This window comes from Phocoena phocoena, chromosome 8 (assembly GCF_963924675.1).
Source record: "Phocoena phocoena chromosome 8, mPhoPho1.1, whole genome shotgun sequence".
Lineage (NCBI taxonomy): Eukaryota > Metazoa > Chordata > Mammalia > Artiodactyla > Phocoenidae > Phocoena > Phocoena phocoena.
The window spans coordinates 83,194,476-83,214,854 of record NC_089226.1 but is presented as its reverse complement, the minus strand read 5'-3'; the positions used below and the strand labels follow the sequence as shown (position 1 = coordinate 83,214,854).

Genomic DNA, 20,379 nt, shown 5'->3' with positions numbered 1-20,379 from the left:
TATTTTCAACTGCTACAAAATAACCATATTGGCGGAGTTATTGAGTTACTTAACTTGGCAAGTGGCTCAGTGGGTTTCTATTTGATCATTGCGTCTTTTGTTTAGCAGAAATGTGTTACTTTCTTTGTTGTCAATCCCTTTCTCTTACCTCTTGCTTTCTGTTAGTTGCTGGAGGAGTGCACGGAAAAGCTGAATCTGAACATGGCTGCACGACGAGTATTCTTGGCAGACGGCACTGAAGCCCTCGAACCCGAAGACATACCCTGTGAAGCCGATGTTTATGTTTCAACGGGAGAGCCCTTTTTAGATCCATTCAAAAAAATTAAAGGTAAAAAAAAAAAAACAACAACACCCTACCCCCCCCCCACAGTAAATTGCTTAAGGGGTGCAATTAAAAAATGATTTTCATTCTGTCTTTTTTGCATGGTTTAACAAAACTAATGTTTACGCATTTACAGCTCAGTAAGAGGATAATGTGCTTAATGAAAGAAAAATCCACTGACAGCCACGTTTATTGCCCTTCATTAGCATTGGTGCTTAATTTAATATAGATCTGAATAGACATTAGGGAGCCTGCAGGAGGTTAAATGGTGAAAATATAATAAATTAAATCAGAGATTATTGAATTTACTGTTTAGTTTCTGTGACACTCAACAGACATAATTCATTAGACTTATTCTCTCAGAAAATAGTTCAAAGTTTCAAGTATCATTTATTCATTTACACTCTTGGTCTTTTTTCAGATGGCATTAACATAATTTTGAAAATGTGGCCAGTAATGAACATATAATTCTTATATACATGTGATTTTCCAAATGAAATTTTTCATAAGATAAATGCTACAGCTTGACTTTTAACCTTGAAATGTATATATATTTTACATTTACAAAATATGAATATGTATATTTTAGACACACTTGTAGCTAAGGTCTTTTTTAAAAGTCCATTGTTTCTAACATTTCAGAAATGTGGAGATTTTCTAAAATTTAAAAAAAAATTTTTTTCAGTGGGAAAGAATCTGTTTTAAGAGAGAAATAAAAGTACCACTGTCTAAGAATATTCTTCTAAGCATATCATACCCAGGGTCTGTTATCAAGTGCTGTATATGGTAATCACATTTAAATGACATAAGAACTTGGCCATACAAATTCAGTGTATCTAACTGCTGTATTCCCCTCTGCTTTTTATACCTTATTAGAAGTATTCTTTTTTTTTTCCTGCAACTGCTGTAAAGCCAGTGAACCAAAGGCAAGTCTAGGCAGTAATTGCATAAGTAGAAAAAATGTAATTCTGAAGTTCATTACAGATGAAGTGATGCAAATTCTTCTTCTATTAATGTTATTATATAAAATGATACTAGGATTTCTATCTCTTTAAGAATACTTGATCATTAGGAAATAATTTCTTGAATTCATTAGAAAGTTCAAGGTAATTTGGTCCTTGTAAAGAAACTTGTTGCTACAATACACAATGAGAATTACCTATGCAGTAGTGTAGACCCATATATTTTTCAAATTTTGCTTTAACTTTAAAATATGGCTGCCTTTATTTTGTATTCAGTGAATCATCTGCTTGTATAAAAGCATGAGTCTTTGTGGGTAAATGTTTCTGTGACTTTTTTATATGCAGATATATATGTAATAAATGCTTCCTTAAGATCCTCATTTATTTTTATTATCAGAAGTACTTGCCGTTCTTATGATTATGGTATTTTGCAAGAGATATATAAAAATTATTTATAGCTAAGCTTCTTAGAAGATCTGGACATGAATGCCTAAAATAACAATGTCACACACATGACTAAGCTTGGTGGATGATTTTTAAATGTACAAACTAATTTCCTCCTACTTTTTGTTTTCTCTTTTATCCTTTTAAAGCCAAGTCTAGAACAAAAAACTTCTCTGCTTTGTCTGCGTATCTTTGGCTGTGTTTCACTGTGACATGCACTGCTGTTCTTTTAGCACCAAAATGTTGGCACACACTCCTGAAAATTTCACACCATCTCTTGCTGGATCAGCAAGCTTAACCCACCAAAATCTGGTGTTGTGCAATGGTTTTTGACTGATAATCAATCTTTATGCTGCTCGACAGTTGTTGCTGGGACACGGAGTAGAGCAGGTGGCAGATGTGCCTCGTCTTTTGAGAAAAGAAATTGTAGGTGAGCTTGGATACAGACTAGCATATCACATGTCCGTTAAAAAGACTTAAGTATAATGGGGAAAAAGCCACTTGCCTAAGTTAAGCTCATAGATAAGCCTATAAGCCTAAAAATTGATACTTGGTTTCTTTCAGAACAAGAATATAAACACCAATAATTTATTATATATATATTAAATAATAATTTGTTTCATATATGTAATTTATCATATATATGTATATAATTTGAGAGGGGTGTGGGGAGATTTCATATATGTATACCGCCTACACATTCACTTTTTCAAATCAGGTTAAAATTACCTTTCTTGCATGAGTTTCATAGATAATCGATAATTTGCCAACTTGTTGTCATGAGTTTACCATAAAAATAAAACATGCATGAGTAGCTTTGAAAGTGGTAGATAAATTTAGAGTAAGGAGGCATTCTCAGAAGTTGGAAAATTCTATTTTCTTAAGGTAAATTGGAAGAAAACACCTGGCAGAATTTGGTGTTACTGTTGTATCTTTCCAAATGAGCATGAATATTTTATGTACAACTCACCAACAAGCATTAGAGTCAGTAACTGGTCATTATTTTAATATACTGATTTTCATTCATTCAACAAACATTCATTGAGAGTCTACTATGTGCCAGGTACGAGGCCAGATCAGAGACAGATAAAAAAAAGGGACTCATAGTCTGATTTCTTTTTTTGTCATTATCCCTTCATCTATGATTTTAAATTAAAAAAAATTTTTAAACCGAATGCATTGGGCCCTCCAAAGGAAAATTCATTTTATTTCTAGCACAGGAAAGCCAAATAAATCTATGTATATTTTGGCAATTATATTTCCATACTTCATTATTTTCTTATTCTTTAGAAAAATAGTGTAGATAGTGAAGATTGCCTTAGAATTATTTCCAGATTTACTAAGGTAGAAAGAGACCTGCAGAACATCTCTGAGTTTTGAAATATTTTACCACCCCTTTTGAGCATCACTGTTGACAACCAGTGGCACCGGATTTAATAGAAAGCTGGAGAGCTATTCATCACATACCTCCAAACACAGAGCTTTCATATAGAGGTCAAGCCAAGGTCAAGACTGACATGAAGCATTCCCTGTTGAAATGCAATATTAGAATAATTCTTACATTTGAAGTTGAACACCTAAACAGAAAGATTAATTGTGTGTGGGAAAAACAGAAAGAATTTTTATGAAGACATTTGATGAAGATCAACTGTCTTATTAAGTCTTGTAATTCTGCCATTTGAAGATTCTGAAATTTATTAATTATTCCTCTAGAACTGTGAAGATGTAGTTAATGAGTTGTTTGAAAAGGCATTTTTAAAGTTTTCAGATTCATGGGCATACAGTTTAGGTTTTATTCACAGTGTCCTGGATCTTCTGCTTAATAGTGGCACAGTAAAAATTCTTGCATCAGATTCATGGGGTTCATAGAGCTCAGCTCCTTTATAACTGCTAGGAGCTGTAGGCAATGCAAACCTAGCATAAGAAATGGTTCATGCTCTGCAGTAGCTTAAATGTCTTAAAAAAGATGAGGGAAAAAATCTGTTTGGGCCTAATTCATTCGGTCCAAGTTTCACTGTGTATGGAGTTCTGATTGTTTATTTTTATTCATTTATTGTTTTTAGTTTTGTATTTTCATTCTTTCCTGTATATCCTATTCTACTGTTTGGCTTTCAGTGTTATCATTTATAGTGATTCATTTCAGTCCTGAGTTTTGTTAACCAGAAGTGAAACTGAGTATTACGAATAGGATTTTACATCTTTTATATACTGTATTGTGAAGATGTAGTCACAGAAAAAAAAAATCCATGAAAAGAGCTCTTGATACTACACCTAAGATCTAAATTTAAACCTAGAGATTTCTGCTAACTGCCATGTGATCTACAAAATGAAATAATTTGCTGTGACAGCTAGTGATAGACAAGAATATGTGTGAGCACATTTAAAATAGACCATCTTTTCATGTAGAAGTAAATGTCAGTGAAATGATGGATTCTCATCATTTTAATTATTGATGATTTGGAAATATTTCAATTCCACAGCATACAAGACACATTCTAAATAGCAGCATAACACTTTTTCTCATATCTGCATCAGTAATGAAATGTTCTGTCATATTTTGTTTTTCAAAAAATGCATTAGTTTAATGAACCTGGATTCATGCATTATATTCTGTTCCATTATATGTCTCCTGAATTTGTCGACTTTTAAATGGTTGTGTTACAAGCACAAGTTTCAAGAAGTGATCCACTACCCACATCACACTTGCTATTCTTGCTGCTGGATCTCAAGGCAATGCTACAGTGCTGTCTACATCGATGGCTGCATTAGTCCTGCTAAAGCTAATACTGGGCTTTGTGATGTTCACCCATAGCGTGACCACTACTTAACTTGGGCAGCTGCAACAGGAGTTAGAGTGGGTGTTCCCAAATTCTCTATTATCATTTTGTTTGTATAGTATAGGTATTAGGTGAGATTGTCAGTCCACCTCCTCTCCCACGTAGCTGCATATACCAAAAGCAGGAAAATGATATTATGCAGAGAAAAAAAGAAAAAAAACCCACTTCTGAGAGAGCACATGATTCTTTTATCTATTTCTACAAGTGAGGGTAAAACTATAGACGTATATTTTATATATTTCCCTATTTCAAAAGTTTTAAACCTATAAATGTGTACAGTATCCTTACTATATAAACAGATGTGGGTCTGAAGACATTGCAAGAGATGGATGGCCCCCCCGCACCGAAAAGAATCCTTAGCCAGTAGGAAAATTTAGAGCAAGCATATGGCAACATCTCATACTGTCAAAATAACAAATCATTGAGAAACATCTAAATTCTTGACATATCCATGAATTGTTGAATTGTATATATTGTATATATGCACACAGAGGCTACACTTGTTTAATGAAGATGCCTGCAAACCTATAACTGTCCTGATAATTTGAATACTTTCTGCATGCCATGCACTCAGCATGTGCTTAAAGTGTATTATACTTTCTCCTTACAACCCCTGAGTCAGTGCTACAAGTCCACAGTCTCTTATATGCAATTCTAAAATCCAAAATTGCAGATGACCAAACAACTTTTTCATAACTCATTTAATAGCAGGACCTTATTTGGTATAACCAATAGATTGTTTTGAAGAAAAATAATTAATGTGTTTGATTATGGGCTGCTCTCCTAGACCTTGCTGGGCACATTACATAATATTTGATATATGTAACATATTAACATTTTTGAAATTCAAAAATTTCTACTTATGGAATCATATCTGACCTTAAGGGTTTTGGATATGGTCTTTCTGTCATAGCTGCAAAGAAATCTGATAAATTTTAATTCTCACTAGGATATTAACTCAGAAGGGTTATAAATGCTGTCTTTATCACCTTGAGTTGTTTGCTACATGGGTAAAAGTGGACAGAGAGAACATCTCCCTGACTAGAGCTGAGAGAGTGAGTGGAAGGCAATAAAAAAAAAAATATATATGGTTCCGTCTAAGGAGACAGAGGAATAGTTAAAGAGAGACCATTCATTCATTCAGTCATTTCCTCAAGTAGTGTTTATTGAATCCCTACAGTATGCCAGGATATGGTGTGAACAAGACAGAGGTCTTGTGGAACTCTGGTTCTAATAAAGTAGAAGAAGCAATAGACATAAACATATAGAGAACTAAATAAGTTATTTATTGACAGTGTTAAGTGTTATAAAGGCAATAAAAAGGGTAGTATCACAAGAATAAATGATGTCATGGAAACAAAAGGAGGGAATTTAAAATCTGAACCAGGCGTTTGCAGTAACCTTTTTAAATGAAATCTCTTAGGCAGTTGTCTACCTACCCTGCTTGCTACTTTACCTGAGAATTCATTTATATAGTCTATACGTACTCTTTCAGCGTTTTGCCTTCCAAACCATTCGTTTTTGAAGCTTTCAGATATCTGTTAGGAGAGACATGAGAAATGCATTATTATTTAGTGGGAATAACACTCGACTTGAAGTCTAATGGTATTGCAAGATTCTAGTCCCCGTTATATGACCTTGGGCAGATTGGTCTGCATGTCATTATCCTTACCTGTATAATAGAGGTAATATCTAAAAGGATTATTGGATAGTGTCTTAATTTTCTAAAAAAAACGATAAATTATTTGAAAATTAAATGTTTATAAATCCGTCATCAAAATAGAACACAGAGAATAGCATTTCATACACATAACTAAAGTTCCAAATGCTGTTAAGATCCCAAGGCAGGGCTTCCCTGGTGGCCCAGTGGTTAAGAATCTGCCTGCCAATGCAGGGGACACGGGTTTGAGCCCTGGTCCGGGAAGATCCCACATGCCGCGGAACAACTAAGCCCGTGCACCACAACTACTGAGCCTGTGTTCTAGAGCCCACGAGCCACAACTACTGAGCCCGTGTGCCACAACTACTGAGGCCCGCACATCTAGAGCCCGTGCTCCGCAACAAAAGAAGCCACCACAATGGGAAGCCCACGCACCGCAATGAAGAGTAGCCCCTGCTCACTGCAACTGGATAAAGCCCGCACGCAGCAACGAAGACCCAACACAGCCAAAAATAAATAAATAAATTTATTTATCTTTAAAAAGATGCATATCAAAGGAATATTTTCAATGAGCCCAGGCTCTTGCATCTTCCCATACATAGAAAAACACACACACACAAAAAAATCCCAAGGCTATTAATCAGAACCTTGTGTCCACTGTTACCTTCCCAGAATAGCTGCCTGGGTTTGGGAAAACAGCAACAACAACACAATAATTTGTCTCTACTTTTTTATCACTGCCAGGGAAGCAAACTACTCTATGAACCTGGGCAAGTCACTTAACCTCTCTTAGCCTCATTTTCCTCATCCATAAATTGAGCCCAATAGTGTAGCTATGAGGAGTAAATAAGACGATGTATGTAAGAAGGCTGCTGTATATGTGTCTAAAACATTGTATTTGCACATGTTCTTTATCTATTTTCCTTCTTTTGCTCCAGCTCTTGCTCAACACGTTTCCATCAGTTTTGCATACATGAAAGTACCTGGTTTTACTACCAAAGGTATTTGCTAGGTCCGAGATCTTAAAATACATACAACCAAATTAAAATCCCTACCAAGCACTTGTGTTACAGCATGATATGGGAATCTGAGTTAAAGCCTTGGGAGTCTCACTATATTGTACTTTTTGCCTTGAGAATTTTTCTGGGGTGTAAGTCAAAATCAAGTCCTTTTAGAAAAGGAGCCCCAATTGGCCTTGCTCTGCTCAATTCCAAGAGTGGTATTTTAAAATATGTCTATGACCCAAGGCGAGCCTTAACTTTAAGCTGCCATAACTTATTTCAAGAAAGTTCACAGAAAAGTTCAAGGAAAGGGTGACAACATTTTGATTGGCACAATAGATGGGATGTTTGTAATTTTAATCAAATTTAAATTGAAGACATACTTCAAATGATATGTCAGACTAGTGTTACTGAGTTAAAATCTAATGACAACCACTGTCATTATGAGTTAAGTATAGCCATCATGCCTATAGCAATAAATGATGACACTTAAGAACATGTAGAAACAAAGAACGCAAGTATTTAGAGAAAAGGGAGTGACGAGAAACTCAGTTGAACACAGGAATGTGACCTGGATTTAGTCTATTTACCAAACATAGAAGCAATTGTATTTTGAGCAGATGATATAATTGAATATAGCAGTATGTTTTCTTACTGTCAGAGCATTTATATTTTATAAACTCATCTTGCACCCATGAAATGATGTGCTTGTTCACATTTAATGTCATTATCTATACTTACTTGACAGAGCATTAATGTATTTTCAAGTTTATTGCCCAACTACAAGAGAATGAATTTTTAAAAATAAGATTTTTAATAAGCTCATGGATTTGAAGTTGCAAGTTTGCTGTTTTTATTCTGGTGACAGAATAAGGCAGTATTCTCTTTGCCTTGCACATGCAAAATGGAAAATTACAGTGTGGGGAGCACTCAGGTTTATTTAATTTCTTGGCAGGTATTGGCTTTCATTAAAGTAGACTGAGAAAATGTGGTGATATTATAGATAGACCTTCTAATGCTAGAACATGCTTTATTTTTTTCATGATTTGGTTATAAACAAAACCAGGAAAATAAAATAGGTTGTGGGTTCTTCAAAATAAAGTACATCCTATGGTTGGGGCATAATATTCTCTGAGTGTTGCAAGAGAGTAAGTGTATGAACATGAACAGTCAAGGGGACTTGACTGGGATGTAGCCCTTTGGGGAAGTTTTTCCCAAGGTTATGACAGACCTTCACTAGAACTTCACTAGAGTGCAGGCCTCACCCCTATCCTCACCCAGTGGGCTCTTAACTTTCTAGAGAGAAACACTGGGACGGGTCTGGTCATGATGCTTTGGAACCCACTAGGTGTGGCTAGCAAGTTTAAAGGAGGGCATGAGATGATAAAGTGAGACTAGGACCCCTTCTTTGACAGTTGTGTGTGTAGGGACAGAGAATTTGCTGAGAGTACTGTCAACAAGGGGGAGATTGAGGAACTCTCCAAAGGGGAACTCCAGGGCTCCTGCTTTCGAGCTTCGTGGATGGATTGACATTGTATTTGGTCCTACTTTCTGCGGAAGCTCCCACTAGTAAGGATAAGCTCATTCTCAATGTACCCTTTTGTGACCATCAGATTTATAATCATTGGTGAAGTAAACATCTGTTTTCCCCTCTAAACCAAGTTCCTTAGGGCATAAACCATGGCTGCCTTGTTCACCATCATTTTTTGGCACGGGGCCTGGCACTTAATAGTTGCTCAGTAAATGTTGTTCAGTGATTGAATGACGGACCAAATAGGTACCATGATGAACCATCCATATTCCAGTGAGGTGGTGGTGGGAGGGGAGGGTAAAGACCTCATTAGAGCAGACTGCCTGGCTGCAAACAGTGAGTGGACATTTAGAAGGACTATATTAAAAATCCCCTATCCCAAATTCATATGTAGATTTGTGAATGTTCCCGTTTGGCAGGGGGCCAGAGTAAGCCAGCCCAAGAATAATTACATGGCAGAGAGGCTAATGGTTATGCTAATGATTGTCTGAGACGAGACAATGGTCCAAAGTGGAGTGCTGGGATAAATTATTCTCCCAGGAACCTATAGATCTGTGATTTTCAGTCTTCCCACATCCTCTCAGGAATGCCTTTTTTTACCCATTCTCTACCCTCAATCTTCTTTTCTTTTGGTGGTTGGGGAGGTGGGGGGAGGCTTTCTTCTTCATTTAACACTTCCCTTTGTATTTCTCATAGTACCTTGCATACAGTAGGTGCTTATTAACTACTATTGAAAGTAAGGAAGTAAGAAAGAGGAGATGGGGTGACCTTTGGGAAGGTTTCGGGCCACTGCTCCCTGTCGTGCCCAGCTGAAGGAGGCTCAGTAGTTGTGGTGCACGGTCTTAGTTGCTCCGCGGCATGTGGGATCTTCCTGGACCAGGGATCGAACCCGTGTCCCCTGTGTTGGCAGGCGGATTCTCAACCACTGCACCACCAGGGAGGCCCGAGGCTGTTTTCTAATTCTTACAGAGGTACCAGATAGCCTCAGCCCTGGGAGGGGTGTCAGGGTTTTGAGATAAGAAAGTTAACAAAAGACAGAGGTGTAGAAAGCATTTGTTAGCTATGGCTAGTACGTTTCCTGAGAAGTTCAAAGTGGGTTTAGATGGCAATACATTTCTTGCTTTAATATTCAGACTGGCTTCCTGTCCCCCATGCCCAACAGTCCCCTCACTGCTTGATTACTCCATATTCCACCCACTCCCAGCTTTGCTTAACCCTCTTTCTCACCAGGGCTAAAACCCACTCAGGTCTTTGTTGAGCATCCTAGGTGCTCCAAGCTGGTGTAAAAGAGTCAGATCCTGTTTCTCTTCTTGCCTCTGGATGTAATAACGCTTACCCTGGCTGTCAGCCCTCATCAACTTTCTTCATATGAAGGCATATGTACCTAGAGCTGTCATTCACCTCGTGTTGCTAAATGTGAGGGTTCCCTGGTCCTCCAGTTGGTTCTCATATAGAAGGCCTGTGGTGCACACTTCAAGACATGCTGTTCCAGATCCGTACTCGTCCTCACTTACCCCAATAGCTTTGTTCCATAGGGAAATGGATTTTGCCTTAATGTAAGGAAGATTTTTCCAGTAGTCCCTCCTGTCCAAAAGATTAGATAGAATGGCTTGCTTTGGGGAATGTGGGACTTCTTAGTGTTATACAGAGGCTCTGATCTGTATAGGCTACGTCCTGCCCTCCTTGCTCCCATCTCCGGCCTCTCTGTGTTCAGCTTCCTCCCAACAGTCCATCATATTGTTGCATAACTCTGGGTCTTCACCTACATTGTTTTCCCTCCCTGGAGGATGCTTTCCCTCTTTTGCCAACTCCACGTATCCTTCAAGTCCTACCTCACATCCTTCCCCTGGGGAGACTTTCTTGGCCACCACATGCTGTGGCATGTGCCCCTACTCCAGGCTCCCTCAATACCCTGTGACATCTCTGACTAAGCACCTGTCATACTGTGTGTTGTTTTCCTTTCTTGTTCTCCCAAAAGAACAAGAGGGCTTCCCTGGTGGCGCAGTGGTTGAGAGTCCGCCTGCCGATGCAGGGGACACGGGTTCGTGCCCTGGTCCGGGAAGATCCCACATGCTGCGGAGTGGCTAGGCCCGTGAGCCATGGCCGCTGAGCCTGCATGTCCGGAGCCTGTGCAGGAACGTTTGCTAGGCACTCAGTGAATGTATGTTGAATGACTAATTGAGTAAATGAAATGGGTGGTTAGAATCAATAATTTTTAAAGTTTCATTGGTTTTACAGTTCTGAACCCGTGCAAAGTAATGCACTAAGCCTATGACTTTTTTGCTTCTTCTTACTTTGTCCTCCATGATACATATTCCGGTTTCTGAGTAAATTCAAGGAGGGGCATGGTAATGAAAATGCTAATTAGTCATGAGTATAAAAATGTAATATTTTTCCAATATACAGAGAAAATATAAGTCAAGTTAATATCTACCTAATGGAAATATTACCTAATATCCACCTAATGAAATAATAGTCATACTCTGATCTGACATGTTTGAAAAATATTTTCCAAATATTTATTGAGCATTTACTATGGGATTAAACAGTATTTCAAGGTGCTGTCTCTGCAGCAGGGAACAAATGCTTACATTGAAAATGTATGATCAACTTTTATTATTTTGTTAAACATCCAGCAAGCACACTTGTTTACAACATACCAGATACTGGAGGTACACAGATGAAAACACATTTCATACCCTTGAAATGTTCAAAGTCTGACAGGGACACACATACAAAAACGGAAGAGTTCAACAAAATGAGGGACGCAAAGGTGAGGCAGTGAAGCTTGAAGAGGGTAGATTAAAGGAGGTGGCACTGAGTTTAGAAGGAAGGAAGATAGCCCCGCAAAGAGGGAGGGGAAAAGTCATGATCAAAAGTTGGAATCGGAAAAGAGCATGGTGTGTGCCAGTAGCTTATTCACAACTCCCTGCACCTCTACAGAGGGGGATTGTCTCAAACTCCTTTACTGCAGTGGTTCTCAACTAGGGGAAATTTCAATTCCTGGGGAACATTTGACAATGTCTGGAAACAGTTTTTGGTTATCCCAACGGGGAAGGTGCTACTGGCGTCTAGTGGGTAGAGGCCAGGGATGCTGCTAAACATTCCGCGACGCATAGTACAGCCCCCCGCAGCAAAGAACAAAGAAATGTCAACACTTGCTGAGGTTGAAAAACCTTATTTGACTGACAACAGACACAAAGATTAGTAAACTGAGCCACAGTGGTTTCCATAAGAACATTTTGAACAAAATATAGCCACTAAAGGCAGATGCTTTTTAAATGGGTGCTAAGGTGGGATGACGGTGGAAAGTGGGACAGTAAGAAGCATGGGAAATCCAGTTATTTTAAATTAGGGGAATTCTTTTATTACTTTTTAGGCACTTGAAGGAGTGTACTGTGTCACGCTTACAGGCTCTGGAATCATTCAGTCTGGGTCTGATCTCTGATTCTCTTAATCGATTTATTATACAGATCTAGTTGCTTAATTTCTCCGGGTCTCATTTTCCTCATCTGTGATATGAAGATTGTAATATTATCTGCTTCGTAGGGCTTTGAGGATAAGACCAGTTAGTGTATACAAAGTACTTAATGCACTGCTTTCTATATGCTAATTTCTTGCTGAAAATCACGAGGAGGATAATAATATCAGCAACATTCACTGTGTTTCATATTAACACAAAAGTGTTCTATCTGTAGAAATTTCTTTCATCCATAAAACAGGTAAGGGAATTACTATTATTGTTCCCATTTTTCAGATAAGAAAACTAAGACAAATGAGGTTGACTGATTTCACGAGGTTACAGAGTTAGCAAGAGGCAAAGTTAAGTTTCAGATCCCTGGAGTATGGCTTCAGAGCCCATGCTTTTAAGGCTTTGCTGCCTATCTAGTATATTATTAATATGTTTAGTCATCATTAGTATTATTTTATTAGGCTGCTTTGCAGGTTGGTTTAAAAATCTTTACTTGTATAAAAAGTTTTATATACTTCCAATAGTCTTTCCATGTTTATCAACAAGGATCTGGAAAGTGGGAGTACCTTTAAAAACGCCTATATGTAATTTATGTTGTCAAGAATATTTTCAAATTTATTTGAAAATGTATTATGTGGTTTTCCTAGATCCACCTAGAGTTCTTTCAAAAAACCTATTTGGAACTTCAGAAATGTGATTTAAAAAAAAATTTAGGCTGCCTAATTTTTAAGTGGAGTAACGTGTCCTTAGCTGTTTTTAGGTAATAGAATTATGAATATATTCCTTTTATTGAAATGTTTTATTGGAATAAAAGACAGGTTTGTTCACTAATTCATTCAGCACTTATCGAGCACCTACTCCATGCCCCAGATAAGCAGTGCATGTTTAGCCAAGAAAGCATAAAGTGCTGGTGCAATGGGGTCAGTTCAGTGGTAGATGTCTTCACAAAGAGCAGAAAGCAGGGTGTCCAAGCTGGAAAAGACTTTCTAGAAGAGATGACCTCCAAAGGGAGACGAGGAAAATATAAGCATTTACCTTGAATATACTCTGAGTTCATCCCAGTCTATTCCACTCCTTCTAGACCTTCATTTGCCAAGCAGTTCTCCTTGGCAAGTTTTCTTCTTTTCCTGAGAAAATTGTATGCCATTGTGGTCATTAGTGAACATCAGGGTGGTAGAACAATCATATTTAAGTTCACACTGGGGAGAGGTAGGAAATAAAGATGGTAGGTACATACACATAGGCAATAAAGTTTATTTTGCATAATGGGTATGTTATGAAAAGTGACATAAAATTAAATTTGTGTCAGTTGAACATTTAAATGCACAGGAAATGTTGACATCTAGTAACTATACCATGTGCAGTGAATTTCTATGTACCCTGGAGCAAGTAATGAGAAATACAGACTTGATTCCTGCTTCCTAAGGGTTTAAATATGGAAGCGGAAATAGGATATACACTCATAAAACATTTACATAATAATTCCAGGTGGTTTACACTCTTTCCCTAGCTGGTAGTACAGTGCCTGGCATGTGGTAAGTTCTCAAACACTGTTGAATGAATATATGGGTGAGTGTTACAGGCTGCAAATGCTCAAAGGATTCAAGCAATGACAGGTCATTTTAGGCTGGAGCGCTGAAGGAAGGTCTTAAACTGGATCTTGAGAGGGACTTGAGTCTGAATAGGTGAAGGATGGACTTAAAGATAAACTTGCTGTATTCAAGGAGTAATCAACAAACAGCTTAGGTAGCGCTATAAACTAGAGTAAGATAAAACCAGTAAGTTTGGATAGGATCAGATTGTCAGTAAACTCTTCTGTTAGATGTGCGTTTAAGTGAAGGGACTGTGTCTGTTTCATATTCCTTGCACAGGCTCTGGCACATAAGATGGGCTCAGTAAGTATTTGTGGACTGCTTGACCGACCGACAGACAGACATACAGACAGACCGGCTGGTTGACTGACTCGTGGAAAACTTCAAAAGCTAACTTCCAGAACTTTTTCATCGGGCAGTGACAAAATTGATGTCGTAGGGAAGTTCAGCTGTAATTGGAGTATAGAATGTCAGATGTAATGGAGGAGGGTCAAATACAGTTCGGATGCTCTTGCAGATGATCTCTCAGGTGAGGCTGGGAGAGAAATGGGCAAGTGGGCCTGGCTGGGAATGGAAAGAAAGGATGCTTTGAAGAGTTACTGTGAAGACGGCAGAGCTGAGAGTTAGGTCTCCCTTCTTTGACTCTGTCTGAGGTCGGGTTCCCTAGACGCAGGGCCTGAGATGGTGATTTTTGTGCAAGGGCCTTAGGGAACACTGTCAGGTGAAACCTGTGAAGGAGTGAGGGAGGCAGCACAGGGCAGAGGCAGAAGCTTGGCCAAGCCCTGTATTCAGCTGAAGTCTAGCCCCAGTCTGGAGTGGGAAACACACTGCTGAGCTGCCCCTCCCTGAGGCAAGGGGACTAGCTGTTGTGTCCCCCCAGTCATTGGCTGTGGACTGTCCCCCTGAGTAGAAAGGAAGAGCTCATCACCTCACAGGCATTTCCTGGCTAGGTGGCTGGTTCCTTTCAGCCGATGGGCAGGTCCCTGAAGAAGGGTCAGCTGTGAGGCGTTAACGGCCTGGAGTCACAGCAGCTGGAGTTTGGGCACACTAGCCTGGTGAAAAGAATCCAGGGGGCACCACCAGTGTTCCCTACACTCCGTTACAGTCTGATCTTCATAAGGTGCTCTGCTGAGAGCCTTCCAATGGCTTCGCATCACATCCAAAATAAACCCCCAACCCCTCATCCTGGCCTACACAATCTGGCCCCTTTCTACCTTTTGGCTTTATCCATACATGTTCTCTCCCTGTCCAAACTTACTTTATTTTTCTTTCTCAAACCCGCCAAGCTCATTCTCACCTCGGAGACTCAGTGCTTGCTTTTCTCTCTGCCTGGAATGCTCCTTCCCTCAGGTTTTCATCACTAACTTCTCATCATTCAGGCCTCTTGGCTCAGATGTTCCGTCTTCAGAGAGGCCTTCCACTGTTTGTCTCTCCCCAAGAGGCTGTGATCTGTACAAGCTATTCTGTCCTCTTCACAGCTGTCAGCCTGGTGCCTTGAGGAGTGGACACCCAATAAATATCATTGAATGAATAAGCAATTGGTTGCAGAGAAATGAATAGGAGACAAGTGTTCAAAATCTGCCCGAGATAGTGGAAAACCTTGAAAAAAGTGGAACCATTGACAGAAATAAGAAGTGTGAAGGGTGCATCAAGTTGTGCAAAATAATGTGAAGTTTTGTTTCGGACGTATTGAACCTGAAAACATGGCAGAAAATGTATGATGGAGACAGAAGAGTGCAGTGGTGTTGTTGTTTTTTTTTTGAGTGTAGTGATTTGAAGCACAGTTTCTAGAACTGACTTCGTATTCCAGCGCAATCACCTACAAGCTATGAGATCTTGCGCAAGTTATTTAACTTCTCTGTGCCTCAATTTTCCCACCTGTAAATGAGGATAATGGTATTACAATGGTATTATAGTCCTCTCATAGAGTTGTTGAGAAGACTAAATGAGTTAAAACCTGTAAATCATATAAAACAGTGTCTGGCTAATAGCATGATTTTTAGTGGAATTTCAGGAATTCTGCATATAGAAGAGCTAGTCAAAGCCAGGGCTGGGACTAGGGAGAGACTATTGCAGCACCCACAGGACAAGATTTAAGGAGGCACTCACTTTGAGGGTTGTGCACTTGCCCCACCCCGAGCATGCTTCCTTAAATTTTGCATTCTTGGCCCTTCACTCACCTCAACCTAATTCTGGCCTGGTCAGAAAAATCAAAGGGAAAAACGTTTTATTGGTAAGATTTTCTAAATCTGGGTACCTGTCACACCTTCTCCCTCCGGTCTTGGTGGGAGTGGTTTTTTTGCTGTTGCTAATCTCTGGGTTGTGTCACTGTCCTTTTGTTGCTTCTGGGTCTTTTCCATTACTTACATAACCAATTCCCTGCAGTTAGTCCCTCTGCTCAAATACTCTGAATGGATTCTGTTTTTCTGGTTGGACTCTGATGTAACAGTTAATATACTCTGGAGCTCCATGGGACTTCAGGGATGTGGGGAAAGCATGGGACTTCAGGGATGTGGGGAAAGAAGCCAACATTTATGGAGTGACCTCAATGTGTTAGGTACTTTTACATGCAAGATATTTAATCCTCATTAGCTGGTGGAGTGGTACCCACTACATACTTTGTAGATGAGAAATCAAAGATGCAGGGAGGTATGACTCATCTAGGTCCACTAAGTTACAGAGCTGAGATTCAAACCTAGTTTAAAGGATTATACCCTTTCCACAATGCAAAGCATCTGGGGGGGGGCCGTGTCCAGATTGTGGGTACACTCCTATCAAAATACAAGAATTTATTTTTTTCCCAGTGAGAGGTGTTTTTTTATTTTCAGAGACACTGGCCATTAGTAGTCTCCTTCCTCCCCCTTCTCCTCTTCTTCCTCCTTCTTTATTTATTTATTTTGGTGAAATTCACATAACATAAAATTAATCATTTAAAGTGAACAATCAGTGGCATTTAGTACATTTGCAGTGTTGTGCAACCACCATTCCTATATAGTTCCAAAACATTTCCATCATTCCAAAATAAAACCCCTTATCCGTTTATTTCTCCCCATTCCCCACCCTCCCAGCCCCTGGCAACCATCAATTTGCATTCTGTTTATATGGATTTACCTATTCTGGGTAGTTCATATAAATGGAATTTTATAGTATATCTCCTTTTATGTCTGGCTTCTTTGACTTAGCATAATGTTTTGAGGATCATCCACATTGTAGTATGTATCAGTACTTCGTTCCTTTTATTGCTAAATAATATTCCATCATATGTTTATACCACACTTTATGTTTCCATTTACCCATTGGTAGAGATTGTATTTCCATCTTTGGCTATTGTGAATAGTGCTGCTAAGAACATACATGTACAAGTATTTATTTGACCACTGTTCTCAGTTCTTTCAGGCATATATGATCTCATTAACTTCTAGCTTATTTTTCTAATTCTAATTCCTATCAATTTAAGATTACAAAGTGACAAAATATGTAACTAATTTCTGTAAAAAAATTTTCTCTTCTTGAAGTCTTAATCATATTTATAATCTTCTAGTTTTAATTTATTCTCCAAGTTTTGCTCATATTCCTGCCCACTGTGTATGTGTGTGTACGTGTATGTGAGTGTGTATGTGTGTGTATGTGTGTGTGGGGGAGAGAGAGAGAGAGAGAGAGAGGGAGAGAAAGCGTTTTTGTTTTTTTGAACATGTAACGTAGCCATTCTGGGACTTGAAGTTTGTATACAACCACCGGTTCATGTTTCATATCAATACTAGCAGATTTATATAAAGTACCATTTCTAGGTTAAAGAAGCCATGCTTCTTTCAAGGTAAATACTAATAGTGAAGGGTTGTTTGGAAATTTGGGCAAACAAATAAATGCAGCCATTTTAAGTTCTATGCAAATAAAATTTTTTTTCTCTTATTAGGACAAATAAAGAGCAGATGACGGAGGAATCATTGTATTTTTGTAATTTATGTGAAAAGAAAATAGAATCTAAAATAAATTGAATGCACAAATAAAGTGAATAACCAAGGTGCAAATTATTTATTTATGAAATGAAACCTCTTGAAAAGGGAGAAATGGTGACAGCAACTTAGTATGTAATATACTACACTTCTGTTCTTACCCTTACATTTTCAAACTCATATATAGTAATTTATTTGCACTCCCATTAATATTAGTGGGAGTTTTGAAACTTATATTCATGCACGCATCTTTGAAAATGTATGGGTCAAAGAAAATTGTTAATGAAAAGCTGGTTTTCATTTTTAGTGAAATAGTTTCAACCTGTTACCAAAGATGTCCTAGAAGCCACCTTCATTCTAGTGACAGGAGAAGAATTATGTATAAGGTTCTATTTGGAGGTCATCACCTTTAAAGCAACTTGGATAATAATCATATTAAAGATTAAAAAAAGTGTTTTCCAAACACCAAAGAACACAAACGTTCAGGCCCCATGTTGTTTTATACTAAGCAAAGGACCTTGGACCCTTTCAGTGGACCCTTTCAGCCCAGTGCACCTGATCAGTGATAGAGGCATGCTAAGGTGAATTTTAATTAGGACTAAATTGTGGTATTACTCTTTCATACCCTGAACATCTGTTCCCTTCAGAAATGATGATTTATGCAGGCTATCAGAGCAGACAGCTTGCTACAGCTTATGTCACGGTTAGTGGGAAGCTGGTGGTAGCATTTCAGGAAACCAGCATATAAATGGAGACTGGCCAGTGTATATGATATAGGTATTAAGGGGAGGGGAAGCATGATGTGTCCATTTTTAATTTTGAAGCCAAATATTGACCTGACTTAAAAAAAAAATTCTCTTCTAGACCATCTGTTGTTAATGAAGAAAGTAACTTGGACAATGAATGGGCTGATGCTTCCTACTGATGTCAAAATATGGAAAACCAAGCCTGTTCTTTCGATTAGAATGAAGAAACTTACTGAGAAGACCTCAGTCCGAATTCTTTTCTTTAAGAATGGCACGGGGCAGGATGGGCATGAGATTACAGTGGGAAAGGAAACAATGAAAAAGGTAATTTTGTATTAAATATTGAAGTATAAATTAAATTTCAAAGTTTTTGTGACTCTTGAAATGTGTTTTTTCCTTTTATATATCGTGTCAACTAATAAACTGAAATATTAAGAAGACATTATATAGAATGTAAAAATTCAGCTGCTGAGGTATATGCTTATTGCACTGACAACGTAACTTACTTTAATAAAGGAACAGTATTTCAGGAAATAATTTGGCTAACATATTTGGGCATTTCCCTAGTTAAAAGTTATGTTTACACTTGAGGAAACATTCTAGTTGGTTATAATATTTTACAAGATATTTAGATTGAAGCCAATTTAACTATCTTCAAATCTCAAAACGGCTCCTTTTCATTTACAATACTAGTAGTAAAACCTAGAAGCACCCTTGCTTTTTGAAACAATAAATTAAGTCTGAAATAACTAGAATTCAGTTTAAAAATATCCATATGCATTTTAAGAAGTAAATCTGGATGGGCCTAAGAAAAATCATGTAACAATCCAGCAAACTTGAAAAAAAAAATTTTTAAATATTACTTGTCATATAAATGCGTGTTTTTTAGAAGGTGCTTGTACTTCCCAGATCTTTGATATTTAAAAATATAGAGGAACTAATGGAATTTGAGGGGGAGGGAAAACCTTTTTTTTCAGATAAAGATTTTTCACTGCATCTTAAAGTAGCATGTTAATAATAATAAAAGCAACTAAAATTTATTAAATATGTATTAGAGAGACAGTGAAACATAACCAAACTCTCTAGGTTTTAATCCTAGCTTTGTCATTCACTAGCTGTAAGACCTTGGATAACTTACATTGTCTGAGTCTCAATTTCTTTATCTGAAAACTGGTGATAATAATATGCCTACCTGATAGAACTGATGTAAGTATTCAATGTGATATTACATGTGGAATGCAATGCCTGGCACCCAGAAAGTTCCCATTACATTCTTATCTTGGTATTCTTATCTTTAGGATTCATAAATATACATCTAATAGTTAGAAATTATTTTTCTTATTAATGGGAAACACTTATTATGAAATGAAGATAGGTATAAATTATTTTGTTATACCAGACTATTTTCAAAATGAATATTGTTTGAAACAGATGAATAGTCAACTAGATATTGGAAATTGTTATTTTCGAAATATCTATTTCTTCATCTACTGATTTTTGTAGTTGTTTTAAAACTACATCTGGGTAAGAGCATTTACTGAGGAGCTAGGAAACTGGGTTTTATTTCCTTCTTATCTGCAGATTTGAATTATGAGTAAAACAAGGGATACTACACGCCAGAGCAAATTGCTAAGGCAAGTTGTAACATCTTCCCTGGGGATTTTGAAAAATAGAGAAGGTGGGCATAGCGCTTGGATTGTTAAAATACAGTCATTCTTGGAGATGGAAGCTAGATTAGATAACCTCTTGAGTTCACTTCAGTTCAATCTCTGTAATTCTATGCCTCAGTGATAAAATTGGGGTAATAGTCACTCTTACAGATTACATGCTCTTAGAAGAAAGGTTGAGTGTAAATAAAA

At 37.9% G+C, this 20,379-nt stretch overlaps 1 protein-coding gene across 1 annotated transcript in view; it reads left to right on the top strand.

Moving 5' to 3' along the window:
- Nucleotides 1-20,379, top strand: part of DCDC1 (doublecortin domain containing 1) — a 435,371-nt gene that overhangs the window by 19,090 nt on the left and 395,902 nt on the right. The window contains exons 4-5 of the mRNA XM_065882422.1: nucleotides 166-328; nucleotides 18,639-18,844. Coding sequence (XP_065738494.1) covers nucleotides 166-328; nucleotides 18,639-18,844 — 369 coding nt within the window. The remainder of the gene's footprint in view (nucleotides 1-165; nucleotides 329-18,638; nucleotides 18,845-20,379) is intronic.